The 15,244-nt window shown below is 36.3% G+C and overlaps 1 protein-coding gene across 1 annotated transcript in view; it reads left to right on the top strand.

Moving 5' to 3' along the window:
- The window catches only part of LOC105391825 (metaxin-2), a 40,878-nt gene extending 37,965 nt beyond the window's left edge, over positions 1-2,913 (top strand). The window contains exon 6 of the mRNA XM_048633160.1: positions 2,213-2,913. Coding sequence (XP_048489117.1) covers positions 2,213-2,366 — 154 coding nt within the window. The 3' untranslated portion in view covers positions 2,367-2,913. The remainder of the gene's footprint in view (positions 1-2,212) is intronic.
- Positions 2,914-15,244: the final 12,331 nt, after the last annotated feature.

Genomic DNA, 15,244 nt, shown 5'->3' with positions numbered 1-15,244 from the left:
ACCCGCAGTGGACCAGCGTGGTGGGAAATGGTCCAAGCTTAGGAAGGCAGTTTAGACCTTGGGGATATGCACAAAGGTTCCACTCGAGAGAGCCAGGTGCAGGTACTAACACCCCCACAGAGAATAGAATAGAATAGAATAGACCCCCTGAGTCACCCTCTTTCGGCTTAGTATACTTACCCTTTTTGCAAAACAGACTGTTATACATGTTGTTGCAAAAAGGGTATAGTTACTAAGCCGTAACCTACGTGTGCAGCATGTTTATACCCTTTTTGCAACAACCTGTATAATGTAATAGTAAGTCATAAGAGGGTGACGAGATTGCGAACAACCTTTGTTCTTTCAAAAAAAAATCTGCTCCCCATAAATAAAAACAAAAGTTGTTCAGTCTCTTTCGTCTTTTTACAGTAGGACTTTTATAACCGCCTAAAGTTAGTTTTTTTTTTATCTTAGCTACTAAATTGACAGAATCTGAACGGTTCATCCATAGACTTACCCCCTTATTCATAGAGAAGTTACAGAACGTTTTAACTAATAAACTGTTTTGTCCCTCTCCGACAAAGAACGGTTTGTTCTTTGACAGAGAGGGACAAAACAGTTTATTAGTTAAAACGTCTTGTAACTTTTCTATGAATAAGGGGGTTAGTATATTCTAGCGTATAGACGAACTGACAGCTCGATAAAACGTGACCAATTTTGATTTTTCAGTGTGTGCATTAGCTAGTGATGTACCTTTCTTTACTTTGGAGGACCATCGATAAGTTATTGAAGTTCGATGTTCGACCCTTGGAGAGTTGTTCCATAGACTGTTGTTGTCCAGATTATAATTTTGACATAGTGTAAAAAAATGCATAAATAAAAATAAAAACACTTTTTTCATCGCTCCTTATTTTATTGACTTTTAAACAGAACAATCTTAGATATATCAGCTGTCTGACCCATATTACAGGCTCTGCCTCGGATGGCCGAGTCTGAGATGTTCCCACATATTTATTTATTTAACTGGTTCATTACAGTTTCGTTTCCTAAATTATGAAGTTTACATTCATTCTTAGGTCGAATTGCTGCAAATGGTAGAGTCTTCTTCTTTCGATTCCAACCAACGCGTCCAACTTATTTCAACCACTTTCGGCTTATTATAATATCTATAGAGGGAATCTGTTGGACAAATTATAGAAAATAATTAGTTTATGTATTTGTTAAAAGATGTGCCTTGCCCTGACTTATTTTTATAGCTAACATTCAAGATAAAATATCGATAATGATATCGATTAATTTGAGTCAATCCCTAGCGTACATGTAAAATAAATTGATGAAAAATATATCCACTAAAATCTTGTAAATTATTAACAAATGGACTTCCACATACACAAAATATGAAAGTAAACAACAGCATTGGCATTATTTTATATTTAATACAGGATAAAAGACAAGTTTTAACCAAAAATATACGCGTCATAGCAGTGATGACGATTTTGGTATTTACCTGTGAAATGTGCAATTTTCAGGATTATTTCTATGATTAACGCCACAATCACTCGCAGAAGATGTTACCATTGTTGAATACAATTAGATTTACTGAAAATAAACCACGATGTACGCAAAAAATTCAAAATACTAAGGTGTTGATTTTCCGCGTGCTGAATTGTGACGCTCTGTCATTCAAAACCAGTCACAGTTTCATTGGACTCGCTATCCTTTTCTATCTTGCCAAATTTCCGTAAGGGATTTTCTTCTCCCTCGCTCGCTTTGTTCGTCTATACGCTAGTATATACTAAGTCTATGGGTTCATCAACTGTCGATTGTCCCGCCAATAGAACGATACGTCACTTAATCGCGGGACAATCTGTTAATGATCCGTTCAGAATCTGTCAATTTAGTATATGAGATTTAAAAAACAGACCTGAGATCTTAAATTCTCTTTTAGATTATTTAATTAGATGCTTTAGTTTTTCTATGTAACTTTATAATCTGAAACACAGGAAAAACTCCTAGTTCAGAGCAGTATTTCACCTACCTTTAGTGCCAATTTCTCCATAGTCGGTAAGAGCATAACCAGGTATTTGTGGTTGACTTTTGACACATCTGTCATGAATTTTATATGAGGATGACGTCTAATATGAACCAATCCCTGTCTGTTAGATAACCGACAATGGAGACAATAATTGGCACTAAGGGTGCGAGACCTTTAATTCTCTTTTCCCCCCATCAGGCCGACAGAACTGGACGCCCTCGTGTTCGGGCACGTGTTCACCATCATCACGACCCGCCTACCCTGCCGGGGACTCGCCGAGACGGTACTGCGCCACTCCTCACTAGTGTCTCTCGCTAAACGTATAGACGAGAAGTATTTCAAGCGCCCATAGCGGCAGGTTTTCAAGGACATTTCCACTGCGTTTAGGAGTCCTTGAATCTTGCTGAAACGTTTTTGAGATTGTAGAGTGCTTGGGAAGCGGAGTTTTGGTTGGTACAAAACCAACCAATAGCAAAAGTTACATACAACACTATTAATATAGGTATGGGCGACGTTTTAAAATCTAATTGTTTCAGAATTGTCCACAATTTATTTGTAATACTGGAAATTATTAACATGTTAGCTCATTTGCACTAGTTTACTGAAAAAACACAATTTTAGAGTAACTTATTCATTTAATATGTATCCGCTCGATATTAATATACTGCTTTTTAGTTAGTATGTTGAGACATATCTGTAAAAAGCTCGTATACTGAAATAACCGAAAATTTAAGATTTGTCTAGGTTTCAATGTCTCTAATATTATGGTGCATTATAACGTCTGCGAATAAAGAAACGATGAAAAATGGCGGCAATTTTATAAGTTTAAGGAGTATAGACTTCCCTTCTATTAGAATGAGATAGCATGAGTACGCCCGACGGTCAATCCGCCATTTACATTTATTTAATTATTCACAGGAGTTATGTTGTAAAATATTTCTGCTTTGAAGAAACTTTTGATTTGCACGAACTCTGTGTTCTTAATTAGATAAGTTGGACATAACTATCAATGATTTGTTGGTAAATGTAATGTCCCAAATCTTAACGCTCATAATATTTTATGTATTATCACCTGTACTGTACCTAATGCACTCCATCAAAAATAATAACTTAATATAAGTTGTTCTTATTAGGTTTCTTTATCTTTTGAGTACTTGAATGGCACAAAATATTTCTTAATCGTACTTAAGATTCTGTTTAAGCTTTTTATGTATAGATATTAAATATAAATATAAACATAGGTACTTGCTTTTTAAATAATAAGCATTTAAAAGTAACTAGGTAAGTACATAAATTATGGTATTTCTCTAAGCATTTCGTTTCTTGTTATTGGTTTGTAAATAAATAATTATGAATTTATTATTTTTGTTTTGGAATAAATGTTGATGAGTATTGTGAAATAAGCAAGTTTTTTTATTTCAAAATAGTTGATGCTTTTCATTCATGTTTGTTGACTATATTATAATAAATATGAGCCGTTAAAATCTGATTGCAGATGTTTCTAATATCTTGTATAATAAAAATCATTTTGAACTAGATTTACTGATTTACCTATGTTGAATTATAAAGAAAATCGTTTTGCGTTATTTAGAAGTTGTAGAGGGTAAAAAGGATAAAATAAAATACTTGAATTACGGTATGGATCTACTTGTATTTGGTTGCCATCACAATAAGTACATCCACGAATCGACCACGCGCGATCTTCCATTCTAAATTATAATAGTTAAGTCCTTAGTTTCATGCAAATGTTGACTACTTAACTTAATTCTCTATATAATTAAAAAAATTGACCAAAACATTCGGATTTCAACTATCATTATTATACAAATCAAAGCTTTCCCATCATTATTCAAAACACATGTACATTTCACATTCAAAGTCAAACAGAAACACGCATTAAAGATAAGAATTTAAATAAATCGCCTGAAAAATTCAACATTAGAGCGGTCGGCACACAAAATTTAACATATTACATTCGATGCGTCACGTAAGTCACAAATAAACATCGAATTTGAGAGGCGATCGCAGACAAACATATACAACCAGGGTGTCCACTAAGAATGCTCCAAAAAATTCCCTGACTTTTCCCTGACTTTCCCTGACCGTTTCAGAAAATTTCCCTGACCAAATATCAACATATAAACCTAATTTAAGTAATTTGAAGACAAAATCTTGATTTCAAAGTTTTACATTCATTTGTTTGACACTTATTACAACTTGACTGCGTAAAATATGTATACAGGGTCAGCAAAAATGGTATATTAATTGGGAAGTATAGCACTTAACACACACTAACGTTGTTCTACTTCTAAATATTATCCAATCTCCATGATTTTTTAGGATATTAATGACACAATAAATTACTAGGTTTATAGTTATTTCTGATCTCTAAATTTGCTATAGATTCAAACTTAGGGTCAATTCAGACGTACCACAACCAAACCACAGCCACAACCACGCCGTGTGGTCGGGCGTATATTTTGTATTGAAAATGAATAATCCAATTCACACGTGCCACATTTTGCCGTTGTCATCGACCACCTGTGTAATACGACCACATCGCAACCATATCGCAATCACATCGCGTCGGCAACGCCACCACGCGGCGGCGGCACCGCGGCCACCTCCTCTCCCTATTAAATGCATACGACCACGTGGTTACCACATCGCAACGACAGCGACAACACAACCACATCAACATTTTGTCGCTGCCACAACGCAACTGCAAAAAGCCGCTGTCACACTATTCACACGTAACCACAGCTTGACCACATTATGTCGCTGCGACGTGGTGTGGTTGTGGTACGTGTGAATTGACGCTTATAGGCACCTCAAGCAACGCAATTTTTGTGATCGAAACTGCGCCGAATCATGCCGTTGTTAAACAAAAACAATGTATTTTTTAACGGCAAAACCTACCGTCTAGAATATATTATGCTGAAACGATTGACATCAACATCAAAAATAATTGTTGATATTTACTTGGTGAATAATGTTTTTCACGAGCTACATTCATCTCTATAGCACCCGAACCCCGGGGCCTCATCCGCATCCGCCTTGCAGCTTCCTTAGTCCAAGTTGCTATACTGCCTAGTTTAATAGTCTGACCAAAATTAGACTGATTACCATAAAAATAGAAATTGAAACAGAACCATTTTTTTTGTATGGCTCTCTCCTGCCTGACAAAGTTGTTACTTAGTTGTGTTTTAAGAACTTTGATTAAACATGTAGTACAAAATAGATTAAATTTTTGCTCTGCTAAATTAGTAAAAAAAAATAGATTATTGATTAATAGATGCGATCTCGCTGACGTAAAAAATAATTAGCGAATTGAGAACCTCCTTTTTTCCAAGTCAGTTAATGAGCGCGGCTGCAGCGCGTCTGCACCAAAAAAATGACGTTTTTATCACAAACTTATAAGTCTAAACTAAATTTGTTTTGAATGGTGAGATGAGTCACCCTCTTTTGCATCAACCTGTATTCAGGGTGTTGCAAAAAGGGTATACTAAGCCCGAAACTGAAATCAGAATTTCAAAATTCGCGAAAAAAAAAACATTCTCCATAGTAAAAAGTCACGTAACCAACAAAGTTACTATGGAAAATTAAGATTTTTTTTCGCGAATTGAAAGTCTGTTATCAGTTTCGGGCTTAGATATACCATTAGTTTCGGGTTAGTATACCCTTTTTGCAACACCCTGTATATACGAGCTGAGTCTGGGATCTAGCTAATCTTTTAGAATTCCTACTATTTTTTCCAACTGTCATATTTTATTAAATCACGTAGATTTAAAAAACTTAATTGTATAAGTAATTATTATAGCATAATAGTAAGGATCAGTCAAAAATATTCCAAAACTAAACGAGATTTTATTTTATGACTTATAGCTGTTCCCGCGAGCTTCGCTTCGCCTTAAAAAGTTTTCCCGTGGGAATTCCGGGATAAAAAGTAGCCTATGTCCTTTCTCAGGGTCTAGACCATCTGTATACCAAATTTCATTCAAATCCGTTCAGTAGTTTTGGCGTGAAAGAGTAACAGACAGACAGACAGACAGACAGACAGACAGACAGACAGACACAGTTACTTTCGCATTTATAATATTAGTTAGGATGTGTTTCACGTAAAAAAGAAGTATTACTAGTAAAAGAAAGTACTAACAATTTTGCTAGAAAAAGGTCATTTTTCCCTGACTTTCCAGGTGGCCCATCAATTTCACTGACTTTCCCTGACCACCTAGAGCTTCCCTGACTTTTCCCTGACTTTCCCTGACTTTCCAGATAGTGGACACCCTGACAACAGTTCCCTAAAATTTAACTACTTGAAGAAGTCATGCCTCCACTGGTAGCGAAGATATACTAGCGTTGCATCCTCTGAAACGAGCGAGCGATAGCGTCAAGCGTACATAAAGCGTCTGCCGAAAAAAACAGCGGATAACAGATAACACTTTACTCGCTTCAACTATTAAACAGCTCAGCTCTTTCCGCCATACAGTGGAACAACCTTAAAACCCATCTACCAATGGGAACAGAGCTTTAACTGACAGCTAACTTTGACAGGTGATGTTCATACTGTCGGGTCTTGGTGACAATTGATTGTAGCGTTTACTAGTGAGTATATTAGATCCTTCTGGTCTGGCTGATGACCATCTGGCGAACGCTGAACGTGGACAGGCCGAGGCCCACGGCCGCGAGGACTGCTGCGGATCTCGACATCATCTTCTCACGATTCGCAGGCTGGAATAGAGGAAAAATATAGGTCAGAGACTGGATGAAAGAGTTTGAGAGTAGACCTTAGAAAAACTTAGATATGTTTAACAGACGTTTAGCGCTGACAAATTTTGTTTAAAGTTTTTAGTGGTAATACGGTAGGAGTTTTTTTTACGGTAGCAGGTGCGCCCTTGGAGATAGGAATCTCACTGGAAGAAACACTTTATCGACCATCCGTCATCCAGCTACAATAACAATAGGCTTGAAAGCGTCCCGCGCGTTAGATATCTTTATCTAATACTCAAATCTATTATAAAGATGGCATGTTCATTTCATCCAAAAAAACTAATTAGGTACCTCTTCAAGCAACGCTGAATATCTTATGTATTCAAATTAGTATTGTGTAAATGTAAATGATTTCTCTTTGAAGTCGAAAAACGTACAAATATGTTCAACACATTGACATATATATTACTAGCGTAAGGACAGGGCCTCCCACTCAAAAAATGGCACCCGCGCGTTGGCCCTAAAATCGAAATTTTAGGGCCAACGCTCCTCAGTCGACAGTTGTCTGTGGCCGAGAGATGGTCTTGTGAATCTTGTGATAAATATGTAGTTGTGTTGTGAAAGGCTGCAAAAACCATTATACGAAGGTCAAAAAGAAACATCGAATATCGTATCATCGGTAATTACCATTAAATTAAGTAATAAACACATTATAAAGTGATAATTATTTTACTACCAAAGTCTACAATGGCCGCGCGCTGTAACCTTGTGCGGACGTCATTTTTTGTTGACTATCCTCCGCGGAACATTTTCTTGTTGCACACACTTCGTTTTGGAACGTGATTTTTACTATTTTTAGTCCATTTGTACGGGACGCTCTACAGGTCTACAGCCCAAAACAGTTTTAATTTTAGTAGTTGGATTGGTCTTAAATTATTGATATAGCGCCTGCAAATAATAAAACAATGTCCGGGATGGTAAATTATTAACGCACGTACAAGGTTACGTCGTCAAGATAGTTGCTAGGCAGTAGGCACTGACATAGTTCAAACAAATTATGACAGATAACAGTTATTTTGCTTGTATGAAGAAGGTTTGAGTAAAATGTTCTGAAGGGCCTATCCTTCCTTTTGAAATCATTGGTTCAACAGGATAGGTACGTTTATTTGACAATTTAGCCTAAAGATTAAATTGCATTCCACAGTGGGGTAGAGACAAGACGATAATTTGTAACATTATCTTTGACTTCTGCTGATAATATGATAGCATCTAGCAACCTATGATAAGGCTAGACGTCATATCATTTATTTTTATCCAACGCTGATAAAAGTTTATACCTTTCGCAGAGCAGAGGTTATTAAAGATATTTTCGTTATAGATCCTAAGTTTACGGAAATAAATTGCAAGGAATAGAATATGACCCTGCCGAGTTAAGTATGGCTCGATATCTTTCTGATATCAAGATCATAGGTACAGACCCTTTTCGTAGCACTATTTTCTTTCTTGAGAGGTGTCAGATTTTTATGCTCTGAAGGGCTAGTACGGGGCGAATTTAAGACGTGACAAGAGTTTTTCCTCGCGCTCACTCACATCGTGCAGCCGGGCGAGCGAGAACTTTTGTCACGTCTTAATAGCGCCCTGTGCTACAGGGCCTGGACTATCGTTGGGGGGGATGGGATGGAATATCGTTTTCTTGAAGCTAGGACCTTACTAGGTTGTAGGCACCAAGAGAAGATGATAAACAGGAAAGGTAAGGTTAGAGGTAAGAACACCTTCTACGCCATAAATATTGTCAGTGGTGGACGATAGTAGGTTATAAGCCAGAAAAATCTAGATTTCCGAATTTTCATCATCCGTTCACATTGTATCAATATCAGATAGGTATAATATCTTATCGATTCACTGTAACATTCTGATAAATGAAAGTGAATGACCAAACAATATTTTATGACGAAAAACATATTCATTAATAATGAGAGTATCTTTCATGCATTCTACCTGCTGAATTAGGCGAATCATTAGGATATCTAAAAAAACAAAAGGAGCATCAGAATTAAATTAAGTAATAGATTCATTATGATTAGACACGTTTTTCCGTACTGTTGAGATCAACAAATTTAAGTACGTATCTATAATTTGAAAATTTCAATACAAAATCGGATCCACAATGTATTACTCTGGTATACCTTCAGGCCACCTCAAAAACGCGTAAACAAGTGAGTATACCTCAAAATATTCCGTAAGTAAATTTTGTTAGCATCTTATTTACACGCGTCATGTAGACGAAAATAGAGTTTTCGGAGCTTCCAAAGACAATACCTATCTGCAAAAATGCGTGGGACACAGTAGCTAAATTTGCAGATTATTTTTCGTGCAATGGAGACGGAAAGAGTTATGTTTGTTCTCTTGCCAATACAGAAATAATCATTGGAAGAATGTTCGTAATAGGCACTTGCACGAACACACCTAATGATTGTCATCGTGACTGTAAGTAGTTATGTGAATATGTAAGTATCTTGTTAACACGTAAAATGCAGAGCTGTAAGCAATGAAAAGTAAATTCTCAGTGTCGATTTCGGTTTTAATATGTATACCTACCTAATATGGTTGCGCTCAATAGTTACATTCATACAAACAGAACACCGACGAAATAAAATAGTTGTGCAAAAATACCTGCATACCCTGTAAGGCATTATAACATGTTTTCTTTGGCTACTGTAACGTGAAATGATGAATTGAATTTTTGACTAAATACGTTACTTTATGAAATGGCGCCTCGTTGTCGCTTATTGCATAATATTTTGGCAGCAGCTAAACATACATAACTAATTACATTTATGTACGTACTACACAGATAGGATAGTGTCTATTCTTTGTTGTCGAAAATTTGTTTGCATTGAGATAAAATGTAATAAACAGTAAACTGTAATAGGTATTTAGAAGCACTCTTGAATTTGCATCCATCTAGATTACGTTTTAGGTTCCTTACTAAAAAATCTCAAGTCAAGGCAAATCACTACCACTAGATAAATAAATAAAAAAAAAACATTTATATGTAGCTTGTTACTGATAAGTATGCGAAGTCTGGCTTTCCAGTTTTGTCAGGTATTCCTTAGTAATTAGCCTCAATAAACCCGACAATAAATGATAAAAAATGGACACAAGGGCTTAAATGTCTGCAAAAGATAATGCACGGTAACACATAGGTACACAAGTAAGATTCAATGCTTATCGGTCAATACGTTTTACATCCGCAGCAATACCTATTACTACTAATACGTATCTTATATGCGACAAACGTGCAGTCAGTACGTATCCAGTCAGGCACAAAGCATCCAGTAGAATCTAGAACCTTGTCATAGCAATACATCGCACTCATCACAGGCACATGACCAATGGTATGGCATGTCTTGGCATAACGCCCTGGCAGTGTCCTTGCCACAGATTATTATTGTCATTTTAAAAAGAAAACTATTTTGTCTTGGCGCCACAGGTTCAAAAATAGAACCGTCAGAGTGTAACGACTTCTTATCTATAGTTGAGTCTACGGCCAAATAGGGTGGTGTTTTACATAATATCGATAAGTATTCATTATTAAACAGTTTCATAGATGCTTCTATATAGGCAGACTAGCATGTCCAAGCTTCGCAGCTATCTTATAAGGATTTCACAAGGGAATTCTGGTACACACAGTAGCTTATTTATAGCACACAGCAATAGTGTAGTTTTTATAAAAAAAATAGTGCAGTAGTTTTGTGTCTTCACCACAATCAAGTATTTCCTTTAAGTATATTACTAGTGTAGAAAAGAAAATAAGGTCAATGTTAAGAAACATTTTATATCCCATGGGAAAACGTTATGAATTATGACAATATACCTAAGTAGTAATAGTAAACTTGCACTATGCCCGCCACAATAATTGGTTCGTTTGCTCTCCGGTCTTTGTACTGAAAACTACGTAGTAAAAACTTCGTCGCAATGCGCTATATTGAATAAACGTGTTTATCAAACAAACAAACGCAATGTTTACTCTATGATTGATACAATTCAATACTACTGCAAGTTTTTATTCATTTAGGACTGACTTGGATGTGTGCAACGGACTTCGATCGAATATTACACCACTAAGGCCCGACACCACTAAGGCCCGATTTGATTTCACTAAGGCCCGGGTCTCCTATTTACGCCGTAGGTCGCGTCACGATGCTCACTATAGAAATGTACTGATGCGGTCTCCCTCACACGCCGACGTTGGCGCGTAGATGTAATGAGCATCGTGACGCGGCCTACGGCGTGACGCTGGACGCGAACTACGGCGTAAATAGGAGACCCGGGCCTAAGACGGCTCTCTCCAGGGAGCATAGGGCTGATCCAAGAATAAGTCGCACTGTACTAGGTCACGTAGTGGACTAGGACTTAATTGGAAGAAGACCCGTACTCCAGCAGTGGGGACGTGATGGGTTGTGATGATGATGAAGCAACTGTCATCAATATGACTTTGACTTCTCGGATATGTACGCCTTATTCTTCAATAGCGAAACCGGGCCTAAGCATGCATAATCCATCAGGGAAACGTTCTCTCTATCTCGTATATAGGAGAGTAAGTCTGATTCAGTATACAATACTACCTACATTACGCCTGCATAAGATATGGCTTGCGTAGTTTTGCGCTGCAGTTCAAACGATATAAGTACGTCAGTGCATGCGACAAGGAAATAGATAGGATGCTTGAGCGTCCGCCAAAATAGCATGACTTGAAAATATAAGCTATTCCGCATGTAACGACTGCTGTTAAAAGTTCTACGACCTAAAATGGCAGGTGTTATTTCAGTTTTGATTTTACATCTTCTGTAGCTTTATATGGCACAATTCATGTTAATCCTGCCCTTGACTCGAGACGGGAAGTTACAAAACAACGAGTGCCTGTGACAATACACATGCAATTTGGTAGTTCAGGGCCTCGCTTCACGAAAAAGTACGAAGAAACATCAATCATCATCTTGGAGATGTGAGTTGCGCTCAATAATTTATTTATGAGTATCTTTCGCCTTGGTTATAGAATCAGGAGGCTGGGGGTGGGTACTTTATTTATCCCTTATGACTGTACCTACATGGCGTAAAAATCGATAAAATCAACCTGATTATCGTTGTGAAAGGTGCGATGATCGAATATCCATGTACATAATAATATGAAGAATAGTAGGTAATTCAGAATACCTAGGGACTGGTTGCAACCAACAAACCTACCGCAACACTTATCAACAGCAAGTATTTAATCAAAAATTCTATATTATTGGCGTCATGACAAAACTCCCAAATTGATTGATAAATCATTATGTAATGTGGGAGCTATTGGACATAGCAACAGTTGAACAAATAAAATTAAGAATAGTCTTTTGCGCACTAGTTTGAACTGCGCAGAAGAGGCCATAATGTACAGAAACGTAGTACCTAGTAAAATACGTATATTATAAATATTATCAGCGCAACAAAAAGTCTTGGCTAAACTGAAATACATTTTGTTTAAAATCTTTTAGGTGACATTACCGCCTTTTGATTAATTAAGTTAGAACTTGTAAATTGTATTCTTTTTGGTGTACAAATAAAGAGTATTCTATTCTACTCTAACAGTAAAGTTATACTTCATAAAATTTTACTAATAATAAAAAGAGGAAAGTTGAGTGTATGAATGGTTTCCAAAATTATCCCTGAGTACTATAAGCTACTTTTTATATCAGAATTCCCACAGAAACACTTTAGGGGATGTGAAAGCTCGCATGGAAAACCTGTGTCCTAATGTAAATAATATAACATTATATTTTACATAACTATTTTTAAACAAGTAAAATCGACCAACTAACATTTTGCTGAAATACCTACCTATTTAAGTCTACACTACATTTTAGGCTGCGGCCAAAATTAAACTCGTTTACCTTGAAAGTAATGAGAATAAGACTGGCCTTTTTTTACTCCGTCACTTTTGCAAATTCTTCTTAAAAGATTGATAAGTTAAATTATAATTATGACTTTACTACCTATACATATAACTGCTTTTGTGGTTAATAAATTAAAAATTAAATATTTTACTCGAGAAAGTCTTCTACAACTTATTCTTTATGGCGATGTGAATATAGCGTCACGTCATAATAACACGAATATTCAATTAACACTATCAATCGTAGGTATTTATTTAAGCAGCTTAAATAGTGTGTATGGATTTTGATAGAAAACAAAATTCAATATTACGGGACACATATGATTAGCCAATAATGAGTCACTTCTGGACGTAGGCCTCCCAAGGATCCTCACAATAATGTCATTTCTCTAATCTTTACATAGCTATTTGTCGTATTGTCAGTAATCTTTATAGGAAAAAGGAAATGCTTCTTTATCCTTGTATTAATACTATGCCGGTAGCGGTAGGGGAAAATAGTGACTCATATAGTTTATCTGCCGGTTCCTCGAAATAATAAATATGGTTAGATACATAGGTAGTACCTAATACAAATACTGCAGGTGGAAATACACGAATTGGTGTGCATACTGTGTAGGTATATATGTCGCAGGCATCTGGTTTAATCTCCTGTTTGATTGAACCGCTAGCCCGTTCATTGGATGACGCTATTCACGGGCTAGCACGGGACATATACACTCACCAGAAGGGCTAGTACGGGGCGCATTTAAGACGTGACAAGAGTTTTGCATTGCGCTCACTCACATCGCGCAGCCCTAAGAGCGAGCGCGACGGAGAACTCTTGTCACGTCTTAATAGCGCTTTCTGCTACATGGCCAGCAAAGAAAAAGTTTCACTTACAAAATGTCGAATCCAAAAATGACCTTATTTTTTAAAAACATTTACTTTAGAAATTCATTAAAATATTTACGATTTAAGTTGATAATATTCTGATGCGCTGTTTAATGTAATTTAGCATTGGAGACATCATTAAGCTAGTTTTAATAATAAAGGTTGTCTGGCATAAATCGCTTTAAGTGACAAGACCGCCTTTTGTACCCTAATTAATTTACAGTTGTATTTTGTATTATCCTTTTCGGTGTAAATACAAATAAAGAGTATAAACTATCTAAAATTTGTTATTTTATTATTACCTTCTAGCCTACAAGTATATAATCCCTACTGCACGCGTCAACCACGTCTAGGCATAGATAAACACAGAGCACTGACGTTTATCGATGTCACGTTGCCATCCCGCATGCATCAGAACATCGGTGCACCCTGATAAGTGCAAGTTAATGTGTCACATGCCGCCGAGCATGGGATGGCTTCGACCTTAGATTAACAATATACGGACAAGATGGAGTGTCAGTGCAAAAAAGATTAAAAAAAATAACACTCCGTTTCTACAGCTGAGCTCTTATTTTGAATTAGTTTGGTTAGAAGTTTTGTGACTTTACTACATTGGTACAATGGTTGTCATTAATTTGAACTTAAAATTGAATTATTTTGCTTTATTTTGTATGTGACTAATGTGACACATCATCTTGTTAGTATATTTTTAATCTAAGAGTGCATGTTAATGTGGTACGCCGAGTCACATGCCGCCAAGCATGGGATGGCTTCGACACATGCTGTATAGAATATACTTGATGGATCTTGTTATGATCATCATCACATCACCATCATGACGGCAGGCACGTGTCTCCTTCCAATGGAGGAAGGGTTTTTATTATGATACTTGTTATGATATAATTACTTAATTTAGTCACCCCTTTCAGCTTACCTATACTCATTTTTAACACCCAGTAAGAAAAACTCTCGGTAGTCAGTGTATGATTTGACTTTTTTGTGATTATTCTGACTTAGGGTTTGTCAGCCACCCAAAGAAAAAGAATACAACTAATTAACAAAAAAACATACCGCCGGGTACAGCTGTAACATGACCAGAAGGCACTTTAAATTTTTTTAATTAAAATTAAAAATTTGAACTGTTTATTTCATAAAAAAAGGTTATTTGGGTAAATTAGTAATTCCCGGGGTTAATCTTTACATTCCCGGGGTTAATCTTTTTTTAGGTAGGTGCGTTGTGGGTAGAATGTATGAAATACCTAGCTATTCATCTTATTCTAACTTTAGAAATGAAACACTTCAAGACAGTAGTTGCAGCAAGAATCGAAACTAGAATACCTCCTACCTGGTACCACCACAACTATCATAACTTTATACATTTTGCATAGCCTTTAAAGTAACAAGCTATCAAACTATAAGGCCCATACTCCACCAAAGTAAAGATATAAGAGTAGAAAAGAAGTGTAGTTTTGTCAAAACAAATGGAAATAGCATTAATTTTAATAGTGTTACTTTATGTACAGGAGTTACATGACTTCCAAAATATATAAGACAAAGCTTAAATACTGACATGCCTAGGATAACATTTTAATTATGCTGAATAGTAAAGAAAGATAGTTGTTTTGAGTTTGATTGCCCGGCAGGGTTGGCTACCGCTACCACTGAATTTTGCAATAAAATTCTATTAATAGCTAATTGTGTTATTAATAACATGA

Source organism: Plutella xylostella, chromosome 2 (genome assembly GCF_932276165.1).
Source record: "Plutella xylostella chromosome 2, ilPluXylo3.1, whole genome shotgun sequence".
NCBI classification, from domain to species: domain Eukaryota; kingdom Metazoa; phylum Arthropoda; class Insecta; order Lepidoptera; family Plutellidae; genus Plutella; species Plutella xylostella.
Note: the sequence above shows the minus strand (reverse complement) of the source record. Positions and strands in the feature narration are given on the sequence as shown.